Source organism: Epinephelus fuscoguttatus, linkage group LG7 (genome assembly GCF_011397635.1).
Source record: "Epinephelus fuscoguttatus linkage group LG7, E.fuscoguttatus.final_Chr_v1".
NCBI classification, from domain to species: domain Eukaryota; kingdom Metazoa; phylum Chordata; class Actinopteri; order Perciformes; family Serranidae; genus Epinephelus; species Epinephelus fuscoguttatus.
Genome location: NC_064758.1, coordinates 17,211,013 through 17,238,230, shown reverse-complemented (window position 1 = coordinate 17,238,230; position 27,218 = coordinate 17,211,013). Strand labels below are relative to the sequence as shown.

Below are 27,218 nucleotides of genomic sequence, written 5' to 3'. Positions count from 1 at the left end.
AAAAAAGGGGAAAGTAAGAAAAAAGAGAGGAGGAGATATAAGAGATAAAGTTCACAAATCAGAAAGCCACAAGGACGTCTAAGATAAGAAAACTTCTGCGCAAGAAATCCTTTATAAACACTGGATGAAAACATCTGTCCTTAATTGTTTCTATTTGCTGAACCACATGTGTCACACCGATAAAGAATAACTCCCTGCTGACTGTTGCTATTGTTCCTCCTGCTTCTAAAAGGAAATTGCATTATAGGTGAGGTCGAGGCTCATTTCTCGGCAGAGCAGATTTTAAATGACCTAGGAACATGTTTGTAGTTGAAGTGTTTTATCTTCATCACTATAAAGCAAACAGATATTATCACTTGAAGGACACAGAACGTACGTGTTTCTTACTGCCTGGCAGCATTAATACTAACAGAACAGGACACAATAAGCATATTTCCAGTCATCAGTTAACCCAACACCCTTAAGCATTTGGTAAAGTATATTAAACAGGCAACCATAACAACAGTAGGCCCACCTTGTGCTTTGTTTAGCATTAGCAGTCATTCATCGGTGGTCAAACTGATCTAATCATCTGTTACACGGCCTACGAAATTGTTGGATGATGATTTACAACTTCTTTTGCCTTACATGAATGGCTAGCAGTAGTCAGTATTTTGGCAGCCACTAGTGGCAGCTTTTAACAAGAAGAAATCATGTGAAATTGTGTCTACAAGACAAGAACTGGATTTTTTTTAAGTGGGGTTGTGTGAGTTACTGATCCAAAGTCAATGTATTACCTACAGTAGATGGCGGTCAGTGCCCCTGAGATTTTGAGGAACAGACAGTAATACCAACTAAGAAGATAGGCAATGTACTGCTGTGGACATGGGCAGCAGCAAAATGTGTTTCAACCACCTAAACAAAAATCAATATCAGTTTAAGTGTACGCTATATTTCGAATATTTTCATTGCTTTACCTTGATGCCAGACAGCCCTTTCCAACTGGGAACTGAAGCCATAATCCAGCTATACTCTCTTCAAAGCCACCAGACTCCTTTGACAAAAACAGCAATTTTACCTTGCAGAACACGGGAGCTGCTGGTCTACCACTGCCTTCATTTGTGTGATTGTGTGACTTTGGTGAATCAGGACTACCCATTTAAAACTCCAGAGTCACAAAATTACACAAACAAACTAACTAATCGAGGCAGTGGTACACCAGCAGCTCCTGTGTTCTGCAAGGTAACATTGCTGTTTTCGTGAATGGAGTCTGGTGGCTTTGAAGAGAGCATGAGTTTCACTTTTAGTGCAGTTACCCTTCAGCAAGTACCGCATACAACCCCACTTCAAAACAATCCAAACTATCCCTTTAAGGAGACAAAGGTGGTTAAAGGACGAGGCTGACATTATCCTATATTTCCTAACTGTCAACAAATGTCCTGAAAACGAAAAACCCAACAATAAATTGATCCTACTAGATACTCAGTGGAGTCACAGCTTGATATAGCGTAGTTTTCCATAGACTTCCACTTGTTGTACTTTATTGTAAGTTGCTGGAGTTCCATACGTGTATTAATCCATCCCTGAAAATAGTCTCCAACAAGGCACGCTTGCTAAAAACTACAGTGCCCAGGTGTTTAAGGGAATTAGTTACCCATTTCAAAGTCACAGACAAGGTAGAAAAGTTGGAAAGTGGTGAGACTGACTGGGACATTGTTGGTTTTGGTCGTTTATTGAAATGTGTCAATAATAAGAAAGGTATAGTGAGGCCAGCCCTGTCTCTTAAGATGTTCAGCCATCACTGGTACCTAATAAAAGTTGTGCAATTTTACTTCAAGATATAGCTTTGCTCTTAAAACATCCATTAACTATAGACTCTAAAGCTGGACTGCCTTGTGCCTACTAGCTACCCCTGAGAGATAAGACTACCACCCCATCATGTCCCCAAAAGTCCAAGGATAGACTGATAAACCCCTGCTGGATTCAAACAGCTTAGATTAGCTGCAAAACATGTCCAGATAAACGCTGCATTGATACCCCTGAAAGGTCAGTGCACGCAGGTCTCTCAAATGCCTGAAGCAGGACTGCACTGTGAATTAAAACATGTGCCCCTAATGCTGGCATGAATCAACAGGCTGAAGGGTGAATGGAAGAAAGAATGGACACACCAATGAATTTCAAAGAACAGAGAGAGAAAAGGACAGAGGGGAAAGAGAGGGAAGTAATGAATGAAAGATCTTTGAATGTGGACAGAAAACAAATGATTGGTCCATGAAAGAATGCATGTAAAAGAAACAGAGGTGAATGAAGAGAGGAAAAAGGAAGCATTGGACAGAGAGGGAACTACAGATGAAAAGAGGTCATGGCACCGTGGTGGAGAGAGATAAATTGATGAAAAAAAAGGACAGAGAGAGGCTTAGAAAATCAAAAGGAAAGGAAACAAGGTTGAAAGAGAGGAGAGAAAGATGAGGGACATGGAAGAATGACAGATAGATGGATAAGAGGAAGAGAGAGGCTAACCTGCAGGCTGAAAGACACTGGTCTCTTTGAGAAGCAAAGGGTTCAAGTCCCAACAATGTGGCTTTGACTATCTGTCATGTAGATTACCAAGTAGTCTTCTTACACACAGGAGTTGTGAGACATGTGTGTGTCTCTGTGTATGTGTGTGTGTTTGTGTGTGTGTGTGTGTCTAAGTGGGAGTATCCTGTATCTCCTTCCTTTGTGAAATCTTTACGTCTATTCACTCTTGTTTGACTCGCATGTCCATGTTAAAGAATGGATGTGTGTGTGTGTGTGTGTGTGTGTGTGTGTGTGTGTGTGTGTGTGTGTGTGCTAAAAAGGCCAGCCAAAACCAACCCTCAGTGTCCACGGCGATGATCGTTTTTCCATCATGGGCGTTATAAATCACAGCAGTGGACGTTCACCAAGGGGGGTTCAAGTCCTAAAAAAAAAACAGTTTCTCCAAACTTTCTTCACGCTGCCACACCCTGAAGAATGAACACACACTCTCCTCCTTGCTGTCCTCGAGAGGTCTGACTCACCCTCTGCTCTGGTCCCAATCTGATCCATTGTTATCTACTCTGACTGTGCTGGTCTTCACTACTCTGCTCATTTTCCGTCTACTCTGTCTCAGCTCCAAATAAAAGCCCCTGTGTGTAGGATTCTGATTTGATTGCAACGTCTTTGAAATTACTCCTGAGGCATATTTTTGTTTGTAGACAAATTAGATAGTCCCGGTGAAAACAGATAGATGAAATCCTCAAAGCTAATGTTTTTGACAGTTCTCCCATGGCAACCGCACGTGGAGACTAAAATATGAGTGTAGCTGATGTTGATTATGGTGTCTTTTTAAGGTTAGCCAACTAAAACTAAAACCACTTGTTGGCGTGTTTTGCTGTGCCTGTAGTCTACAACATAGGCAGAAGAATAACCATTAAAACCAGCTGGTAAAGGTAAGGGAAAGATCACAGTCAGGGTTAAATGCATGTGTAGGTTGTGAGACAGGTGGCCCCAGTTGGGTACAGATATGCAAAGGGATCCACCACCTCTCCTATGCAGAAGCAAGACACACAAACACACAAACTTCATGTTGGTTTTTCATCTCTTTGTAGTTGTTATGCATCTTTTTGCAGTTTTGTGTCTCTTTGTGTGTGTTTTTGAGGTAATTTTGTGTCTTTTTTGGTCATTCGGTGTCTCTTTATAGTTTTTTTTGCCCGTTCTTGTTGTTATTTAGTGTCTCTTTGTTGCTCCTTTGCTTCTCTTTGTGGTCATTTTGAGTCTCTTTTGGGTTGGTATGTTAGCCTGGAAATCCAGACCCAAATCTAGAAAGATTTAGGGTCTGGCCATGAGTAATGAAAATGGCCCAACTTGAGGGGCAGCACCAAGCATGCATTTGTAAATATCACTGCATGCAATTGGATAACACTACGACCAATCAGAATAATACACAGGGTGACGTATCCAGAGCGCTACCAGCGGAGCTAACTACTAGATTAGACTCTTGCTGTATCCGGTCGGCAAAACAGCAAAAACGTCCTTCTTGCAAAGGTAAGACTCCAGCGCCGTCTTCTGTTCCTCTTTTAGAGAAAAAGCCAAGTCTAACTCGTTCATTGTAGCGGCCAAAGCTGTTTCAAACAGCTGGTGTTCATCCGTAGCCATCTTGCAATGTTTTCTGACTGATTCCGGACTTTGTTGTCGCAGCACTGTCGTCATCTGTTTAGCCCGCCTATATTAGATACACTGATGTGATTGGTGCAGCTCGGCTCCAATGGCATGGGTAATGAGCATCATTACTGATTGCCAGAGTGACCCGCTGAGCAAATTAAAATTGTGCTCTCGCGAGAACTCTGGATTTCCAGGGTATTGGTATGTGGTAATTTGAGTGACATTTTTCAGATAAAGGCCAGGGGGGGCCCTGAACACTTTGTGCATCTGGACCTGTGCCTGGTAGTCCCGTTCAGTAACCCATCCATGGTAAATGACAAACAATACAGGTTTCTTCAGACATGCTAATGCCTAGTGTCACTTGGCAAACAACATTTGGACAATATGACAGCACCTTTATTGAAAACCAGTGCAAATGTAGTACTAATATGAAATTTATTCTAACTTACATGCCCATCTGCTTTACATGTCCACTCAGAGCTTTTGTGAAAACTTTGTGCTCAGTTGGACTACTGTTGAACTTGGCCTCCTCCTGTATGTCACCGTCCGCCAAGTGCATGCTGGGTCGCGTTGTTGGAATGACAGATGCCGTGCCAGTGTTTTATGTGAAGTCTTATAATTTCAACTTAAGAAAGAAACATCCCTCCACCACCCTCTCTCTGTGAGATAGATAAACATCCTCAGCTCTGCTTGTGTGTTTTTTCACTGGAGACATTAAAGGATCACCAGGCATTACATACACAGTAGTACAGCTGGATCTTCCTGCAGAGAGCAGCAAGCATACAAAGAAAGAAAAACAGAGGGAAAGAAACTTACAAGGATGATTGCACAAACACACACATAAGCACACACAGGAACACGAGCAAAGACAAAGAGGGTTCTCCTTGTCTTCTCCTGTCGTTTCAGTGTCGTACCATTTGGCACTTTGGCTCAGGACCAATGCAAAGTGATAGAAAAACAGGCCAGAGGTGATGGGAACCCTCTATGGTGCAGGATGGGAGACCTTACATGTCACACGTTGAAGTGCTGTGCCCCCCGCCACTGAAATAACCACAATCAATTAGTTCCACTGAAAAAGCTGACAAGAAGTTGTGAGAACAACGACTCTACTGTGGGCTGATGTATCTATTAGACAGCAACTGACAAACACAATCAACATACAAACATCACCGTTAACTGATGCCAGAAGAAAAACTCTGATAAGTGTGTGCATGTGTTCATGCTCGTGTGCATCTGTTTGTTTTTATCTTAACTGACAAAGAGTGCTGCCTAATATGTTTTGCAACCATTTATTATACTGGCCGCCAGCTTCTTCATTTACAGTAATTTGCTGCAGAACAGAGCATCAGCTGTATATATGTAACATTTCATTGGCTCCATGTGTTGCACTGTCTTGTTCTATGATACAGAAGCTTGGTTCTAGACTAAACTATTGGCCTGTTTTCCCTGTTTAACTAAACTGTACAGAACTGCATGTGTGCCCGTGCTTTGCTGCATGTGCTCAACAAAGTGTGTGAAGCTACAGAGAGCTAGAGGCCTAGGATGAGGCATTGAGGAAGCGAGTGATGAGAAAACGAAATTCTAAGACTGAGGGGATAAGATCACACCGGTCTTTCTTCAGAGAGAAATATACTGCAGCATGGTCGGAGTGATGAAGTGAGACGGAGTAAGAACAAGGAAGAAGTGAGGAGGGAGGATAACACATTTCCGAGGCAATGGGAGGAAGGATGAGAGTAAGGAAAGAAGCAGCGATGAGGAAAAGGACAGAGGAAAGCTTGGGTTAAAGGGAGCAGGGTAAGTCATGGATCATTTTGGATGAGCGAGATAAAATGGGAGAGAGGTGTGTGGTATGGATGAGTAATGGAGTAAGAGCACATTAAAAATGTGAGGATGAAAGTGGACAAAAGAGAGAGATGGATAGAGAGAGATCAACTGGCTGTCAGGCAGGGAGGAAGATAAGGAGAGAAAGAGAAGAGGGTGAGATGATGAAATGAGGGAGGAAGGGGAAGCAGAGGAGGGTGAGGGTTGATGAGGATCGAGGGTGATGAGGTAACACCCTGCTCTGTGTTTTGATTGGCCCGGAGGGGAAGATCGGGTAACAGGAACTCTGATAGGCATCCTGAGACGACAGAGAGAGAAAAAGCCTTGAATATGTCAGTGTGTGTGTGTGTGTGTGTGTGTGTGTGTGTGTGTGTGTGTGTGTGTGTGTGTGTGTGTGTGTGTGTGTGTGAGACAGAGAGAGAAGAAAAGAAAAACTCGGACAGAAAAAAGAAACAGAGAGACAGACAAAGAAAGAAACAATCTAACTTTGACTGTAAGGTCACTGTTTTTTGTGTGCTTCTGCACTCATCTCACTTCTCATGGTTTTATCACATGATCAAGTGTGTCAAGAATGCAAGCTGTAAAATGGCATCTCCAGTGAGGAGCAGTAACAGGTTGGCAGGAAATCCCAGGATTTACTCTGTCAGAAGCTATCTGGCCTGTGGTGTCTATGCCAGGATAAATCCCTGTGACACTGAAAGCACAGATAGCTGAAGGTCTAATAGCTGTGAATTAATACTTTATTAACAACTGAGGCTAAAAAGAAACATGTTTGATGGTAAAATTGTGCTCTAAGTTCGAAACTATAAATACGGATTTGACTGCCTAATTATAATGATAATAGTAATAGAAGCCTATGTGCAACAATCCTGAGCATACATTGTACAATTTGAGCCCGTTTTTGAAATGTTGTTGTTTAATTCCAACTCCCACTGTACGAGTAAATCATCTGTGATGTAAAGCCAGTGCTCACGATATATGTGCTCATACTGTATGGTCTTTGAAGACTTTTCTGGCTATTGAGAGTTGTCAATAAAGAGTTGTTGTTTGAATGCTCCAGGGCTGCAGGCAGGTAGATATTTGTTTGCTAGTGGAAGTACAGTTCACACAATGTTGAGACAGACGTCATAAAAAGAGCTTAAAAGTCTATTTCTGCAAAACGGTGAGTCCAAGTTTTGATCTGCCCAGAACAACTGATTGAGAAAAAAACGCACTGACCTTGGGGGATTTACTCCTGGCTCGGCTGACCAAAATTTCTGACATGTCAGAAATTCATTTAAATGTCCTGCTGCCAGTCGGGAGCAGTTTATCAGGCCATTATTAGCCTTCACTCTCCTTTTAAAATGCACGGCAAACAACGCCAGACGAAGCTGATATTCGGTCTGACACTAGAATGAGTTGTGTCAGAAAGGGGCTCAAAGCGTTAAGTGTATGCCTAGCTTGCATTTTTGAACATAGAAATCTGAATAGAGAAACATATGTGAAAACTGCAAAGGATGCACTTGCAGCACATTTGCAGTGTACGGGACATCAGAGAGAAACACCAGATTCCACTGCAGCCAGAACAGCAATCGTAAATTCATGATAATATTTCTGTGTGAGTCTGAACTTTGCCGTTCAGTCACTAGTACTCTGCGTGGTGAGAGACTGCAGCTGTGCTTTCCTCCATCTGCCGCTGTTATTTTTTTTACACGAGAGACAAGGAGAGAGACTGAGAGAGGGAGAAAGGAGGAGGGTTTTCATTTATAAATGTAATCCAACCTGATGTATCCAATCATGCCCTGGTGGCATACTTATTTTCCAAGCGCTGCAGTGCCATGTGTTTAGTATTTTGACTCTATGCACTTATGAGCACTTTCACTATTCAGATATGAATATCATGACCTGAATTCTATATAAGGATGAAGCGCCACATTTACCTTGATAACAATAAATGCAACACCACAGTTTTCTTCGCATACAGAATATACAGTACGTATGAAAAACTGAAAGTCAGCAAGAAATCCATAATGTAGGTAATTTGTCCAGCTCAAATACACATCTCATAAAGAACCAACCGAGTAAGCAAACCGAGGAGGATGAGAGGGAATATGAGACCTGTGAGAGGAGGGTAAGGAGGAGGACGGGTGGGAGTGGTGAGAGGAGGAGAAGCACTGTGACATGACTTTTTGTCCATGTGGCGGATTCCAGAAATACTTGGCACACTGCAACAATATACAGCCGCGATCTAATGATACCCTGGGAAGTCTGTTAGCGGTGTAATGAGTCTAATGGGTCTTTATTTGTTTGTGAGTGGGTGTGTTTGTGTGTGTCGGAGCTCACGAAAACAAAATGTCAAAAAAGCAATATTTAGAGACAGAGAGCGAGTGGGTGAGTGTCAGCTGAGATGGGAATAGGTGTGACTGAACCAGGGACTCATTAGTTCATTATGGTGTGTGTGTGCATGTGTGTGTGTGTGTATTTCTGGTATGCATTTTGTAGCACAGGGGGTCTAATAGGCTTCAGATGTGTCCCCCTCTCCCACTGAGCCAACGATAACACTGATGCTATTGTGTGTGTGCCTACATACGTACATGCAAGCACGCGCGCGCGTGTGTGTCCACAGCTTAACACAGCTTACACTCTGCCTGTACCCAATTTGTACAGTAGAGATGTCAGCATAAGATTTGGAAGTGAACTTTTTTTATTCTCTTCTCAGTTCTGCTCCTCTGTTTCTCGTCTTGAGCCCACTTTCACTCTTGTTTCCAGACCTGTCAGTGCAAATCTTATTTCTTTAACCTTTCCTGTACATTTGCGCTTTTTTAAAATGCTTTCATGTAACGCTGCCCTCAGTTTCATCACACAAAATCTTTTCTTTTTTACGTACCATTGGGTGATGAAAGGCCAGTGTAAGCGCCCAGATCAAACAAAAATGCAAATAAGCAAATGGTCTTTCAACAACAGCAGCGAATAAGATTGCGCAGTCCGAATCGTCTGACGCTTACATTTGACAGACACCAGGGCATGCCTCAGCCTGACTAAGCGGAACATTGACAATGTAAACAAATCCCAGAATAAATTACTGCATGCATATCTTTGAAGTGGCTGAAACTGCATGATGCGATAGCTGAGGTTTGACACGTACAGTGAAACCAGATGCTCTATCGCGTGTCGCTTCGGTTTGGCACGGCTGCTGTTTGTCAATGCAGCGTCGGCTGGCTGCCTTTAGGGAAACGAGACACATTGGAGACAGATGTGGACGTCTCCCTATGGATGCTGTGAGGAAGTTGGTAGATGCATAGGCTCCTAGGACACAAGAAAGAGAGACAAGAAAGGAAGGTCTAGAGAGACAAGAAGACCGATGGACAGACGAGAGAGATAAAAGTGAAGACATATTTAGAAGTGACTTCAAGAGAGGAAATATAACACCAGAGAGGAAGTTAAAGATGGATAGACAGAAGGGGCAGTGCATGATGGAGAGGAGAGGGAAAGGTTAATTGGAGAGATGTGAAGATGGATAGGCAGCAGGAGAGGAAGAGGTTGGTGAGAGGTGAGACAGTGGTGTGGTTTCCACAGTGAGGCGATGAGCTGCTGGAGTGATAACAAGCTGCAGATGGAAGCTGTTAGGTCACCTTTACCCTCTGTTTGTGTGTCTGTGTGTGTGTGTGGGTGGCTGTGGAATTTATGTGCGTACATTTTAGTTGTTATTGAAGATTTGTGCACACTTCTGAGTGATTTACGATACACAAAGGTAGAAAGAAAGAGGAGGGATAGACATCAAACAGGATTCTGAGTGTGTTTGTGTTTATGTGTGTGTGTGTGTGTGTGTGTGTGTGTGTGTGTGTGTGTGTGTGTGTGTGTGTGTGTGTTTACAGCCAAGGGGGAATATAAATGACACAAGGTGCACTGTGCCAAACAATCTTGAGCTTTAAAAAGAGAGTCGGATAACCTAATTATTCCATGTAAGGATGAAAGTTCAGGAAACTGGATCTTTCAAAATACAGACAAAACACTGAGACACATCTGCAGTTACCAAACAAATACTGAAAGTGCTGTGATGATGTTATTGTGTGTGTAAAGCAGCCAATGACTGTTCAGAGACACAGGGCTTTATTTTAAATGGTAGTCGTTCAGACCCTTGCTCCTTTTGCTCTCAGTGTCAAACTTCCTATGCACATTGAGCACCCCTCTGGTGTGACTTTGACAAATACCAACACCGACTGTAGCCGACACAGCCATGCTATCAATATCTATTATATGGATTACCATGAAATGTTGAACACACATTCACAGCATCCAAAGGAGGAATTGTACTGACTTTGGTGGTCCCTTGACTTTTCTTCCAGTGCAGCCAAGAGGTTGACATTTGTGGTTTTTATAAATTGCCTGAACAATTCTTGGATGCCTTACCATAAAATCTGGCACAGACATTTATGTCCCCCACAGGATGAACAGTAACATGGCAACAATGGGCATATGCACACATTTCATACAGTGACCTAGTGTGTCCCATGCATTCATTTGTTTAGTCCCATTTCATTGTAGAGCCGCATGCAGCTGATTTTTTTCAGGCTATCTCTCTGTCCTTCTGTCCGCCACAGCCCTTCTGCTTCACACGTGCGGCTGTGGACTGCTTCCCTGGGAGGAGAGCAGGCAGCAACTTGGACGTGGACTTTCAGTTGGTGGCTTTGGCAGCTCAAATTCAGCCAGCGCAACCCCCCCCCCCCCCAGTACTGGGTGTCACAGTGGACTAGTGGCCAGCAGCAGCACTGGGTCTAACCTGTGTAAAGGCAGCAACATAAAGTTTGCTGATATAGTAGGTAGTTGGGGCTGTCTGGGTACCCGTTACTGGGATTTGTGCTGGCTGGATTTGGGTAGTTGAGGCCACTGACTTTGGGTCTGTCTCTGGAGATGCTGAGGTGGTCTGTAGCAATGGGCAGTGAGGCAGAGGACACACTGTGATCTGAGGCGCTAGCTAACATTAGCTACATAAACATGAACTTGAATCTGTAGCCATGAGCCTTTTCTCTACAGTTAGCAGAAGTCTAAACAATTAGCAACATTTTCTGTCCATCCCTGAAACACTTTGTTGATGCTGACACATGTTTTTTTGTTCATTGTCAGACTTTTGATAAGCCAGAATATCAACTTTCTCTGCAGGGTTCTCCACCACTGAATCAGGCCTTCACTAAAAGGACGTGCACTCGCATCTGCATTTATAGGACAACAACTAAGGAACGCCCTCTTTAGAGCCAATATAGCAAATCTACTGACACATGGGTTACAAAAAAAAAATGATAACTATGTCCTAGAAACCTGACACTATCCATCTTCTGCAATCTTTCCTGTCAAAACAAAGAGGTGCCGTGAACATTAGATGCAATACCTACCCAGTTTCTGTTAAGGGTCTCAGCACACCAACACAAACACTTATGCAACTCCACACTATATACCCATCATACATACACAAATCTGCACATGGTCTTCAGTCATCACTCACTCTCCAGCTGGAGGTTATAGCTACGTGGAAAAATTTGAACTTGTGGAGACAGACAGTCACCAGCTGATGGTGTGTGGCGCTGCCTGCATGTTCTGCTGATAAACTGTGTCATGAAAATGTATTAGACCTTTCAGCTGTAATATCTGGGCCTCTACATGTCTGCTGGTATCAGTGTATGAATATGTGCTGATGCTTTGTATGTAGTATTGTAACTCTATTCACTTTTCATCCAAAAAATGTCAATGCATTTTGCAAAAAAAGATTCAGTTTCACAAGTATAATAAATACATTCAAATTACACTGAGAAAAAAACAAGCATTTGGTATGAAAATGCATATCATGCACTGGCACAGATCTCCATCATCTAATGTAAAACAGTTCTAAAGGTTATCGTCTTCTGTCTCCTCATCATGTGTTTTCTGCTAAACTTGTCAGTTTCAATAAATCCATCATACATCGCTGCACTCTCTGTATGTCTTGTGGCTTTCTCTGCCTTTCCCACTCATTATTTTCTGACTTTTACCAGCCGCTAAAAGCCACAATATCCCCCCTTCCTTTTCCCTCTCCAACTTTATCTTCCATTCTCTAACTTCCTCCAACTCCCTCGCTCCTGCAGAGTATCCCCAATGTCTTCCCACTCGTGTGTCTCAACATTATTTTCTTGCCAGCAGCTTTAAAATTTTACATCCACTCTTTTTTTAAACTATTCCCCTCATCGCTGTCTTCAGAGGATTTTGCATAACAACATTTAAAACGCTTCAATGTCGGTTGGCCAGCTTTGATTTGGCCGCTGTAAAGATCCTATTAGGGAGTATATACACAGAGACAACATGACAAAATGTTAAACTGTTGAAAGTGCTCTCCCCTCACTATAAAAGTTTCTTGTGCGCTGGTAATGAGGGTGATCCAGGGTGAGGCTGTTTCAAAGTGTGTGTGTATAGCCTGACTGTAGAGGATGCAGGTGTGTGTGGAAGCTATGGGTTTGAGAAATGGAGATTTCTAATAAAAACAGATCGTTTGTGTGTGTGTGTCTGCAAGGCCCCGGTGATGGACAAGGTGTCACTGGTATAGGAGGCCTCTCTGCTTCTCTCACTCAGTACCCTTGCTGAGTGGTGAGTGACTGAGCCTACTTTCTCACCGTGTGTGCATGTGCAAGTTAGTGTGTGTGTTGGACTGAGTGAAAAAGAGGGAGAGTGAGGAATAACGAGCATGACAGACGAGTGATGAGAGGTAGACTGAAAGACGATTGAGCTGAAAGACTTCTCCACCGAGAGTTTGGCATACCGAAGACGTCTTCTCACACACATACTTCTCTCCTCATCCCGTTACCTAAAAAAAGAGAGAGGGAAAAGGAGAGGTGACACAGAAGGGAAGTCATGACGGAAAGGTAGGTTAGGGAGATATAATAGGTGTTTGTGTGAGAAAGTGGAAGATTTCAAATATGTGGGAGTTTGACAAGCTAAGAAGCAATGAGCTCGCTGCTGTTTCTTTACCAGTGTATGTATGTATGTATGTATGTATGTGGGTGTGGGTGTGGGTGAGTGTGTGAGACACCCCAGGTTTAGCTGAACTTGAATTCGACCTTGTCCCTACCACTCCAGCAGAGTCGTTGCATCAACCTTTTGACTTTGAAGCTGCTGCCAGATCAGAGAGGAGAGCCAGGTGCAGACTGGTGTGTGCAGACGGACTCCTGCTCTCCCACTGATACATGTTTCCTTATATGGAAGTGTGTATCGTGTGTGTGTGTGTGTGTGTGTGTGTGCTCTCATAAAGCCATATATCTCATAAAATTATCAGTAGAGGTTTTCATACTGTTTGGCATCACTGGATTCAAATACAGTTCAATCAGGAGAGACAGGTGAATAAATTAAAGATAATATTTAATACAGAATATGAGTGTACAGATTAACAGATGATTTGTGCTGATTAAGGTTTAAAAGAAGTCTTTGGCTCTTGGACACCAGAGGGAGATATTTTGTGATTGAGGGACATCTGAGTGGCAGCAGTGTCGCTGTTCTATTGGTTGATTGTGAATCAGCTGATGACTCAATTGACAGACCCAGACAATGACACCTGGAGACAGTCAGTGAGCATAAGTGCAAGGTGTAAATGGCAGGATGAGAAAGAAACTTCCAGCCCGAGCATGAAAGGTGTTGTCTTCCTGACTGAACTTTAGCTAGAGCTTCTTTTGACAAAAGACTTTGGCGTTTACGTTTTACAGGGAGATTTTGTAATCGAGGGATGTCTGCCCTGAGTAGCAGCAAGATAAATCCTCCAAGGAATCCATACACTAGTGGTGGTGGTAGCTGGTGACTCTGCTGAGACTAAAAGGCTGATGAATCTGCGAAGACTGTGATGGAGAGGTGGAGGGTGTGCACAACTGCAGCATGAACGTACTAAAGTCAGAAAAAGAATGATTAAAAACAGCAGATAGATAGTAGCCTAAGAGTGAAGGCATGGCACTCTGCTGTTGGTTAAATGCCATCAGCTGAGAGAATTGACAGCCCCAGTCAATGACAGCAAGAAACTATGAATAAGCATGCGTGCCAGGAGTGAATGGCAGATGATATGAGAAATTAAATTACAGGCCTAAGCATGCAGAAGTATAGTCTGACTGTACTTTTACTAGAGCGTCATTAGTTAGCCTGATATGACATATCGGCCTTGAGAATGAATTATTGCCTGTTTATGCTACATTCATCATCAGATTAATAAATGTTCTACATTTCCTGTTCTTGTTTGTATTGTAGGTCATTTCTTGGAACATCTTTTAATACGCGGGGATGATGTGTTGACAGCAGCAACAGGAAGAGGGTTTGGAGACAAATGCTGTAGAGCGGAACAGAAGGCGATATTACAAGATGTGGATTCCCACTGGAGACGTGCTTTTTTTGTGGTTCTCAGTTTAACATGTCATTTTCAACATGACAAAAGTGTGAAGTGAGTGCCGTCAGATTAATGTGAAGGCAGCAGCAGCATAAAGGAGCCAATTTGAAAAGGCGTTGAGAGGATTGAGCTTCACATATCAGATCAGTCTATAAAAACTATACATTTCCCCTTGTGGTGTGACAGGGGCAAGAGTTTTGAAAAATCCTCTTAAAGTAATAGACTGATCAGCAGTTTCCTCATGTACTTCCACTGTTCATTCATGGATGAGTGAATGTCCAGAAAAATGCTTTACAGCATGTGAGGTATAAAATGAGAGATCCAACTTAACATCCTGCCATTCAGTGTTTGTGCAGTGTCAGATATCGTGAAACATGCAGCAGAGTTCAGTATTAAATAAAATTAAATGATTTAAACTGATGTGAAAATGTATCCGCTGGTTAAAAACGGGGACGAGAGTCCCTTATGCTCACAGCAGCCATTAAGGCTTCAATGTCAAAAAGAAGTTTAAACATGCATCAGTAGTGGGCCTGCGAGAGAACTGAAGACACTCTTCTTCACTGCTATCATAACTTTTTTAAATTGATCTTTGATCTTCTCCTCTTCGGATCTGATTCTTTGTTGCTTAGGGGAATTTCTTTAAGTTGTGCGAAAACAAAAGTGATGTTAAACTAAATGTGTTTCTTACTCATCCTTTGCTCTCCTCTGTCTCTGCAGACCTGCTGTCCACCAACAGGTCGTCCATCTTCAGCGGCCATCACGGCCAGCTCTCCCTTTCCGCCGTCTTCCTGGACGAGTACCGTGACCGCCTCTTCCTGGGAGGGAAAGACATCCTGTACTCTCTCATGCTGGGGCCTGCCAGCAGCGAGTCCAAAGAGGTGAGGTTTTTGGAGGCAATAAATAATATCAGTTAAAGTTATTCAAGTATTTTAATGTATTTTGTTCTGATGATTGATGCGTAGTAAAAGGTTAGTTACTGTACAGTCTACATTTATCATTCCATTTTGATTTAAGTCACAGTGACTCTGCGAGTGGTTTCAATCTGCAGAAGATAATATATGACTCGAAGAGATAGGCGTACGATATTGTGTTTTCCAGAATTCCCTCTCTGCAGAACATCTGTTAAAGCACTCTTTAACTCATAAATCAACCATAAACGTGGTGACTCAAACCTGAACAGCCATTTTATTCTATATTACTGCTATTGCATCATCACTGAAACGGGAACAGAAAACAGTGCTGAAAATATTAAAGAAAGCTCAGTTTTCAGAAGATAAAAAAAAAAGATTGACTATAATGGGTCACACACCCGTTATTTGTGATTTCTGACCAATCACTAATGGATTATATACATATGCAGTCTTCATGCCAATTTGTGGATAAAGGGATTTATTACAGTAAGACATTTTGGGTTTTCTCCTCTTTCTCTTGTTTTATAAACAGGGCTGTTCTGACAGTCAAATTTTATGCTTCGTTTCCTTCGCCAGAACATTTCATCAATCTCACACCTGTAAAAGTGCAGCTAGTCATAAATCAAAACTTGTTTTTCCATCGACGTCACCTTTAATCTGCAGCCTGCATTTAATTTGTCAGTAAGGCTTGTCAAACACAGAGGTTACATTGTGAGAGTTACAGTTTCTTGGCTCACCATAAAGACATGAGAGATAAATTACAATCTAGAAGTCCGATCTGTTAACTGAGCTGCAGATTTCCACTGTCATCAAACACTGAGAGTTTGAATAACAGAGAGAGAGAAGAATGCTATCATGCTATTTTTATCATGTCAGGAAGTAGTGCACTACATGTAAATATATTAGTAGTTAAACTACATTTTGCAGTAGATTGCTGATAGTTCAGCTACATTCATATTTGTATAGTGATTCAAGCAGTTAAATTACTTCTTTGTGGGGTTTTTTGTTGTTGTTTTTGTTGCCATAGATAGCTACTAAAAGTACAAACAATGTTGGGCCATAAAGGGAAAAGAATGATTTTTTTATTTTATTTTTAAAGTTTTTATTTTGCAATTGTCTACTGTATCTGAACCCTATTTGACCACAATTAGTCATAAAGTCATACTGTTCACAGACCAATATATGATAGATATCCAAACATCTGTACATCCCTAATCTAACCACCAATGCTTCATGAATGGAAGGATCAAAACATTGACAGATACATAGTATGTGTGGATATTTTTCTCCTTTCATCTGTGATAGACTGATGTTAAGATGCATGTAGACACCTATCTCTCCATCTACATCAGGGGGAAGGATAAGTATCCATACAGGTATCTATCTATCTATCTGTTAGTCAATGGTTGGATATTCAATGGTTGGACCTGTAGACGTACACAGACTGGGTAACCTAGATCCACATGTCAGAATATGAGTATTGAATGTATGAATATTGACAATTATATTGACAACTCTGAAATTGTGTGACAATAAGATACCTTACAAATTAAATTCAAAGTATATCTAATTAATTAAGGATGTTGGTTCAAACCGAACATTACTTTGAAGTGCAAAAATAGAGAAAATGTGCTATAGGTGGCTTAGCTGCAACAACCCGCTGGGTGGAAATTTTATCGAGCCTAGCTAACACTTACTGGGAATTGGTTACATAGTTTTACATGCTTTAGGCAACAGTTATTAAGATGATATATGGTTGGATTTAGTGACTTACACAGGCAAAGAAATTAACTTATCGGCAGAAAACACTCTTTGTCACAGAACTCTGCTGAAACACACCCAATCTCTGTGGACTTTCACAGGTCACTGTTTGGCGATATTTTGGTCAACTGGCTGGAAGCACAAAAGGATCAACCCTGTGTAACCACTTAAAAAGTCAATGTTACAATTCACACCAGGTTAGGAGGTTCCTCTCTACAAAACCGCTGACAGCTGACATTTCTTTCACTTTTCCATGAATAGTGGGTGTTTTTTTTTGTTATTGTTGGGTTTTTTTTGTTTTATGACCTGTAAAAAAGGGCAGTTTTTGCACTAAACTAATTTGAGTTTCATTTTTTTGTATCGCACGTACATTGTCAGTGTGATCATTTGATAAAGTACTGCAGTCTGAACTTTTTATTAGTAGCCTTTGTTAACTAAACTCCCTGACGTAGCTTTGCTGTAGTTCAACTTCTTCCAGTATGTAATAATTGGTAGCTTGCAAAGTAACTTCCCCACACTGATTATTACTGTTTTCATTTTATCTATAAATATTGGGTCTTGGATTTTGAAACTTAACTTTTTATGAAGTTTTATCAATTATTTATTTCAAGAATCACAGGGCTTTGTTACTGTGATGTAGTGCTTTGGCAGCGCAGACCAGATTCAGTATGTTAACAATTATGGAAAAATGTGCATCTCCTATTAGAGTGGAATTCATATTTCATGTAATTTATTCAGTGGAACAAAAGACACAGATAGGAGTTTAGCTGTGATTTGTGGAGGTGGGGGGTTACTATTACCTGTGAGTTATATCTTATGAGTTTTCAGAGGGTTTTTATTGGAAAGCTTCGACACAAGGGAAATGAGCACATTTAAATTAAAACAGGATTTCATTTCATCTGTAGAAGAATAGCACTGAGAAAATACACAGCATATATTAATTCATATTTCACTCTCCAGTTGGGTGCCCAGTATCTCCACTCTGTGTTCCATTAAACTGGTTTCTAGTGAGCACAGAACAAAAATAACTCTCTTTAAAACAAAAACCCCTCATTGAGTTTCAGCACTTCAGCTAAGAGCAGCAGTGTGTCTGTGTGCGCTTATGAGTGTGTGTATCTGTGCTCATACTTCGGTCAAAGACAGTGGGATGACAAAAAGTGAATGGGTGAATGGGGAATTTGTGTAAACAGAGAGCCAGATGTCGCCCACCTTATCCACCGTTTTAAATCCTCTGGTAGCCTCCTCTCACTGCTCTCTGTCTTGGCTGATGATCACACATGAGGCTTGCTAGTTTGCTGCAAGCCGTTTGAGCCTTAATGCCCGCACTTCTATCAGAGCCAGCCATTGTGAAATCTCTCCGTGATGCCAGTTCAGTGAAACAAAGGTTTACAAGATGACACACATCTGCCAAAGACTAAACCATAAACCAACGCTGAGAGAGGGAGAAAAGAAAAAAGAAACAATAAACAAAACACAGAATGAATATAAACTGTGTTTGCCCTCACAAAAAAATTATCACTCCAAGAACACATGTTGATGTTAAAGGAGCAGTGTGTAGGATTTAATGGCATAGTGGTGAGGATCGCAGATTGCAATTAGCTGAAACTTCTCTTGGTTAGAATCCCTTCAGTGTTCATTATTCAAGAGCTTTTTACTGGGAGCCACATTATCTGCTGAGGTCTCTACCTCCCCGAAACAAGTGGACCAGGTGATTAACCAGATAATTAAACTGGTAAAATAATTATAATAACAATAATAAAGCAGTTTTTCACATTACAAATCAGGGTGTCTCTGATTCTGTTCATTTCATTGCAGATGGGCTAGCCCAGCACCTGCTATTGAGTGCTCAGCTTTTTTCTTTGATAAATTGAGACCAAGATGTTTAGGAGGTTCTTATCATGAGCAAAGATATCCACAGGTTTCTTTCTCTTCAAAATGAATGCGCCCTATGATTTAAACAGGCACACACACTAAATAAAGCAGTTTCTAACTACAACCAGTGTTTGGGTTGTCCATTCTGGGCTATTGCAGAAACATGGTGATGCAACATGGACGTGGACGCGCCCCCTTTGTTGACTTCAACAACTCATTCTAACATAACAAAAACACAATGATTCCTATTTTAAGGTGATTATACACTAAAAAAACATACTTATTATATTCTATTTCTGCCAATATATCCCCCCAAATCCCACAATCTGGAGATTTAAATCAGTTTTGCTATGACAACAAGCACTGACATTGAAAACTCAAGGGCCCCACGGCCGAATTAGAGCCAGGAGTCTATTAGCGTAGCTTAGCGTGATGACTGGAAGCAGGAGGAAACAGCAAGCCTGACTCTCTCCCAAGTTGAAAAATATACCTACCAACACTATGAAACTCCCGATAAACCCCACAAGCTGTCATTTTTGCATCTCTGTTTATGTACAGATTTAAAAAAAAAAAATGAGATACCCTTTTTTCTGCTCCAGTTCCATCCTTAATACATCATCAGATCAGTGTATCGAGCTCATTTAATTTTTGGAAAGAAAGTGAATAAGTATGTATGTCACTTTAAAAAAAACTATTCCTTAAATGTTTGTTGTAAATGTGTGTGTTCTGGTTTAATTGCCACCCTGTCAGTCCCCTTGTTCTTTTGGCATCTGCTGCAGAAACACACATGCTAAGAAGTCTGTCTAACACCGCTATGTTTCCACTCATATCAGAGATAAGAAGTTAATCACTGCCAAGTATATAACTTTTTTTCACACTTCTCTGGCTTTCTATTGTGCATCTGATAAAAATTTAGACTTTGTGGAAAAACATTTAAAGTTTTCACAACCAGAGTGAAGTTGCACAACACTTAAATCTATTATACTCGCTTGCACTTTTCCAGCTCAAACTCTGCCCACCAGAGTGTACAATATCTATTTGGCACAAAAACCTAGTTTGCCACCCTCTCCACTGTAACTCTGACCAGCAGTGTAGTAAAATTGGAAATGGGAGTAAGGTTTAATTCTAAACACAAGGCTTTGGTTGAGAGCAAGTCAGATGGCCTGAAATCTGTGCAGCCATTGTGTTTCTACTGAATCAAATCTGGGAAGTGGGACAATTTGCTTAATGATAATTACCCAGGAAAAGCTATAACAAACAGTGATTTAATTCATGTAAATGTTTCATATGATGGAGTAAATATTCTTTCTCCTACCTTAAAACATGAGCTAGTATAATTGGTATTTGGTATACTATTGTTTATCATCATATAGAAAGATTTGTTTATATATATACACACATATATATATATATAAATATTTGGTGTGGAAATGTAGTTGGCACCTGTCAGATATGTTTCAGCATGTTCAGACAGTTGGTTTATTTCGCTCAGTGTTTACTTACATGCAGTGTATCTTGTGTTACTGTGCTTCCTTTGTGATTTCGGAGATGGCTTCTGGCCCAGTTTACATACTGTATCTTAATTCTGGAGTAATTCCTTTGGCCTCAAAAGAATGCAATGTCAAAAGTGTCGTGTTGATAATAGAAAAGTTTGTGTTGAAATTTAAGCCTTCTCCCCTGAGACTATTTTTTCTTTCTCTGAGTTGGTTTTAGGATTGAAGAATGCAAAGGTTCTCTTCGTGTTTCGGTCCAATATTCAAATCAGGCAACTCCAGCTTTGTTGCATCCGGATTCGGTCAAAAATAAACTCATCATATCCCATGATTCCATCTGTCTGCTTCTGCCAAATTCCGCTTTGGCTCAGCAACACCCAGCTGCCAGAAAAGACAGATGGTTTTGTGCAAAATTACAACTGAGAAAATGGAAAGGCATCTGCTTACATCAGCGTGCAGCAGCATGATGTTACTACAGTAGCTTGGGTCTCAGCAGAGTTAGTGAGTGCACTTACACAATATTGTGACATTTATGGCCACAGGACATATGGAAGACATATCAAAAATATGCTAAATTAATGCATTCATCTGATATGTTTTATTGTCTGCACTTAAAAAAGGGTTTTTTAATGTCTTTCCTCAGTTGCAGTAATATGAACTAACGAGTGACAAGCACACTGCTGGGTTTGATGTGTTGCAGGTTGTTTAGCAGCTGGCACATGAACAAAGACATCATTTGATGATTTGTATCTTTCCATGATTTTGGCTGACTTCTAAAGTATTGTGTCTTGAGCCCCTGACGTTTTTGAAGGTCCTGTTTAGTCGCCGGGGCAGTTAAAAGGTATGGACATAAGTATAAAGGACAGCCTGTGTTCGTGACAGTCCTGCTTGGCGTGCTTGTCTCCAGCTCTGGATAGATTTTTCTGCAGTTCAAATAAACAGTGTTCCAAGTTCAAAAATCAAAGACGTCACAAATGTGTCTGAAGGGTGGATTAAAAATTAAAGAGCACTTTGAGTCACATTGATGAAGAGTCAGGAAATACACAGAGCAAAGAACGTGGATGCCTGGTGGAGGTCGGCCATATTTCCTAGAGCGTGTGGAGCAAGACTCTTGGACGATGGATGGAGTATTGCAGTGTACTCCCTCAGACTATTGCCAGCCAGGTGTTAGGCAGGGCCTGATTTCACAGTACATCAGTATGAGTCAGACGTGTTATCAGGCTGCTCTAGGTCAGACTATGTGTGTGTGTGTGAGCCAGCCACACATTCATATCAGTCCAGCATCATGCCAAAGAAACTAGTCCAGAGATCGAGAGCATTATATGCCAAGTTTTAGACCGGCCCTAATTTATTTATTCATTTCAGTCATGCATGAAACCAATTATTGTTTCTAATGGATTCCCACATTTGCAAGCCAGACAGAAGTAGGCTGGGTGTGAGATGGCCCTGCAGTGAGATGGTGTGATAGTGGAGTGCTCACAAAACAAAGTTTGCAATACTGTTCATTTCACACAGTTTCACTAAAAGCTACTTTTAGCCAGACAGCCGTTCTCTATTTTCTTGTCCTCTTAAAATTCTGATGTGAATATACCCTGACATTTTTTGGGGAAATACTCTTAATCGCTCTCTTATTGAGTGTCATATCTGTACACAATAGTTAACCTTTTAGCTTTTAGCTTCATAGATATGATGGTGGTATCAATCTTCTCATGTAATTGATATATGCACTCACTGTGTTGTAAAAGTATCTCACAAACATTCCTAATATAAGGCAAAATATGATTTCTTACAGTCATCAGTTGCTATACTAACACTGTCTTTGTTCACACATTAACTTATAATATGGTGATTAAAACAATCTAATCAAACAACATCCAAGGTGAACTGTGAGGGAACATGTTTAGCTAATTGACTATGCCAAAAGAAACATACTGGAAACATGATTTAAAAACACGTCTATTCTCTGTCTTGTCTCAAGTAACATAAAAGACAAGAGATGATATATACCCTGTTATATTTGTAACAGAGCGTACATACAGTAAGTTTGACCTCACATAACAAGGCTGCACGTCTGTAGACTGCAAATATTTGTACTCGCAGATATAATCTACCTCCTTTGAGCCAATAAGCAGTTTATAGCCATGAAAAAAATCCAATATTCTCTCAATCTGATCTACTATATCCTCGCTGATAATTCATCATACACAATGAAATTTTATTGTAACAATTGGCCTTTTGTATTATATTAGAGGAGTTACAGTAGTTCCAGGCTCTCCAATGTCACATCCTTAACTTGTTGGAGAATTAAATCTTTGCGAGCCAGGTTTCAGTCACCCTGATTTACAGTGAGTGCACTGAGCTGCCTGTGATGAATCTGGGTTTATGACAAAGGAGACCAAATGTGTCTCAAACTTTACTGCTGGTATGAAATTCGGGGCAAAAGGGGGAGAATCATTCAGTCATCTTTTCAACATTTTGTTTCTATCACTTTATCACATTGCATTCATGTACACTCTTAAACACCATATAGCTACCACAGTGGCCCCTTGACACACACACACACACACGCTCTCGGTCTCCATACATACCGGACATAATCAGACATAGTAATGCAAGTCAGGAGCATTTGTTTTCCTCTCTGGTTTCTTTCCTCCCTGTTCGCCAAAACAAAGCCAGTTTTCCAGACAAAGACTTATTGTATGAGAGAACAACCTCACTGCTAGTTTGCACGAAACTACAGAATCAAACACGTCATTGTCTCAATACCGAGACATACTTGGGCTTTCCTCTTCAGTGGCAATTCCATTTCATTTTTCATTTGTAGAAAGCAGTGTGAAAACTAGTCCCATTGTTTCAGGTCCAAATTCTATTTCATGCTCATCTGAAGCTCACCTCATCTTGTTGAGTTGGCTGAATGAGATGAAGACTGTGGGACTTTCCTAATCAGGAAATCTTGGATCTATACTGTGAGAACTTGAATTGAAAATTGAAGCGTTTTATTTATTCATACTTTTTTATGCTCCAGATGGTCTTGTTAGGATACGCTGAAGGTTTTTCTGAGCACAGATTTCCCGTGTGTTTATATCCAAAGGTCTAATTTCATTTCTAGGCACAAAACATAAGATTGGCACTGAAGGGGACTGAGTCTCTGGAGTCAATTGCATCTACAGTATAGCGAGTTCAAAGTCTTTCATAGTATCAGAGAGACTGTGTTTCAGTGTTTCTATTTTCTGTTATTGAAGCTGAGTACATATTGTCCACAGTAAGCAAGTCCAGTGTTTCCCAAAGAATAACTAAATGTGAAAGTCTTCCTGATCAGTGATTCTGGGAGCAGATAGTTCATCAAATTTTTGTTTTTTCAGTAGAAAAATTTATCTTAAATATATGGTCTGACTGAGACTGTTAAAGGGAAACTGATCATTTTCAACCAGCTCTGTGTCATCACAGAGTTTGCAGATGAACAGTTTTTGGCTTCCTGCTGTGCTTTGAAGTTGAAGTCTAACCTCCATCAGCATATGAGCAGGGCGCTCATGGCATGGGGGAAAGCCAAACACCATTCATCTGCACACACTGCAATGACACAGAGCTGGTTGAAAACACAGGCGACACGGTGCAGTGGATAGCGTTGCCGCCTCACAGCAAGAGGGCACAGCAGGGTGAGGGAGCCCTTCTGTGCGGAGTTTGCATGTGTGGGTGTGAATGTGAGCGTGAATGGTTGCCTTCAGCCCTGTGATAGTCTGCTGACCTGTCCTGGGTGTACCACGCCTCTTGCCCAATGTCAACTGGGATAGGCTCCAGCCCGTCTGCCACCTCCAACAGGATAAGTGATTACAGAAAATGAATGAATGAATGAATGTTTGAAAACTGGCAAAGTTTTCCCTTAAGTAGTATGGAAGTAGAAGAGAGGGACAATCACATAGCTCAGTAGCAAAATCATATATCCTGTTCTGAAATGACTAGCAGTATTTGATGAGTTAAAAATGAATAAGTAAATAAATAAAATCCAAATGTTTATATTGATTTTAGCAGTCAGTCTCAAATTAAATTATTATTTTTTCCTTGTTTAAGGGTAAGTTCACCCTCAATATGAAAAATAGAAATAGTGTATCATTTACTTATAGTGGTATAGAACCATACAGATAGTGATTGGTTTAATTTGCAGAGGGTTTGAGATGCACATCTGTCTGAGATGTCCAACTGGACACAATAGAAGTGAAAAGAGATTTGTTTCCGGTGTTCACAGCATTTGGAAAATTACAATTAAAAAATTCAAAGGCAAACATTAATTTCCAATAAATAAATGAATAAATAACTAAATAATGAGCTGCTACTCTGGATTACCCACAAAAGATATTTTATAGGGATTTACTGTCCACAAAGTAGTTCCAATACAAACAGGTCACTGTAAAATCAATGTGATGTGTCTTTTAGAGTAACCAGGACATTGTCTTTTAAAAACAATCCCAATTTTCACTTTCACCTCCACTGTATTGAAGTAAAGGCAGAAATCAGGGAGACAGATTCTCTCAAAACCTAGACATATACAATCAAAATGATCCACTTGGCTATCACCAGAGGTGTCTTAGAAAATATGTTTTTGTAATTTGAATGAACTGACTCTTGTAACTGGAATAAGTGGACTGATAAATGTGTCTGTCATGTCTCAATCAAGGCTTCAGCTCTGAAGCCAAAAATTAGTTCCCAAAGTCTTCGGTGCTTCATTTTGAAGCCTTTGTTTCATCATATGTAGAGCATCTGCTCAGCTCATTTAGCTTCCAATGGCTATAGAGCTTAATTTGCAGGGGAAATAATTCAAATTTAACAACATGGGCTGATTATTATGTTTTCATTGCATTAACCAAATCACATAAAACATGTGTGGGTTCAACAAAGCAATTACATTTTGCAATATGGCTGAATAAGGTAGTTGTTTGCATTGCTTCAATGTTATGAGGTCATTAATCATCACTTGTTTTTTCTTCTTTCTCTGTTCCTCCATCTTTCTCTTCTTCTCTTCCTTCGTAGATCTACTGGCCCCCGTTACCTGGCAACAGAGAGGACTGCATTCAAACCGGGAAAGAACCACAGGTTAGTGATTGACTTTTAATTCCTGCTTAGATTATCACATTTCCATTAAAAAATGTGTGCCTGAATGCACCCAGAGACACCCTTATACCTTGTCCTGTTTCACCTGCCCATTACTTATCCTCAAGTTTCCATTCTCCTGAGATCACAGGACACACTACAAAGCTGCTTTTCATTCCCCATAGCCTGGGAGTAAACAGCATATACAGTAGAAGCCAGCTTTCAGACAGTCTTTTCGAGATTGTCTGTTGCTTTGCTGCTATAACTGTCAAGACCTGTTTCCTGCCTGTGCTTTGTAACCAGCTCTGTTGCCAATGTCCTGTCTGTTTGCTGATGGTTGAATTTGTTTGCCCATGGCCTGACTGCCTGCCTGTTTTGGTAGCTTTTATTCTACCAGCTGGGCCTTGATGTCTCCATTTGGATTGTCATCCCTCTTTCATGTAACTTGAACTCCGACAGCACAATGTGGTCCAAAAATGAACCCAACAGATGCTGCTTTTTCGATAAATGAGGTGACTGCGTTGTCCTACGCTGTTGAGCAGCTCTACGCTTTTTGCCAAAATGCCTCAAGTGGCAAGCAGAGAAGCAGCTCTCAGCACGGCACTTGTGTCCTCCAAACCCTGACTTGTCAAGTTGGTGTATGGGCTTTCAGAGATTTTGGCTCCTCCGAGCTGAATCCTGTTGCCACATCAGTCTCTGCTCCGCTCTCAGTGGTTCTCCTGTATTTTTCAGTTCCTGGCTAATTTTTAAAAAGACTTTTTAACGAGTTTGAGACCCAGGATACAAAATATTAATGAATTCCCGGCACTACAAGGCCCCCTTTTTAAGAGCAGTCCCCAAATGGAACATGTTGTGATGGGAAGTGCAGAATGTGCCTCTAGCAGTATAACAAACTGTGTGTAGATTAAATGGCATAACCTAGTTAGACAATTTAGTGCCACGGTGCTCCCCCACATCCTTGAAAAGGTATAATAATAAACTATAGATTACAGACGACTCTTATGAAGTCTAAATGAGGCAATCATTCTAAAAGGGCTTTTATTGGTTCTGTGAAGAGAAAAAAATAAGGCGGGACTTCATCACTTAATGAGCTCAAAATGCAGAAGGAGGAAGAAGTATATGGAATTAAGGAAAATAAAAGGAGATAGGGAGGGCAGCGTAACATACTGGAGAAGAGGAGGATATGTTCGTGTAATTAAGACCATGTTTACAACAAGAGGAAAAAGAGAAAAAGAGTAGAGGGGCATTCCCATGCACCAGCCTCAAATAATATAGAGAAACAAAGCATCTTAGTGTAAAGTTTCAGCTACACAAAATGTATACTGTAATAAATGGAGCCAGTGTCCAGAAATGTGTCAGCACCTTGAGTTGTTTCCCTCCTCAGTCTGACTCAGCTTTCTGTTTGTTAACCTGGAGAAGGTTAAAAATGAGTTGTATGTTGTTCTTCACAGCAGATGGAGAGGAAGAGAGTAGGAGACAAAGATAATGATAGTTATAAGTGCAACATGAAAGACCTGACAAAGTAAAGCAGGTAGTGCAATCATCTGCAGGAGAGGTTTTAGTCATGCTAGTGCCGTGGTTCTGAGGGCTGGTAGCCTATAGGCTGATCCACCACTTTGCTCCAAACTAAAATATCTCAAAAACTATAGTTGCTGTTTGAGTGGATTGCCATGAAATTTTGTACAGACATTTGTGGTTCCCCGGGGATGACACCTACTGACATTAGTGATCTCCTGAATTTTGTTCAAGTGCTACCATGAGGTTGAC

General features: G+C 40.9%; 1 protein-coding gene across 2 annotated transcripts in view; it reads left to right on the top strand.

Moving 5' to 3' along the window:
* sema3bl (sema domain, immunoglobulin domain (Ig), short basic domain, secreted, (semaphorin) 3bl) overlaps positions 1–27,218 on the top strand; it is a 75,831-nt gene that overhangs the window by 6,746 nt on the left and 41,867 nt on the right. For both annotated transcript variants that reach the window (XM_049580620.1, XM_049580619.1), the window contains exons 2-3: positions 15,047–15,207; positions 25,392–25,454. In XM_049580620.1, coding sequence (XP_049436577.1) covers positions 15,047–15,207; positions 25,392–25,454 — 224 coding nt within the window. The remainder of the gene's footprint in view (positions 1–15,046; positions 15,208–25,391; positions 25,455–27,218) is intronic.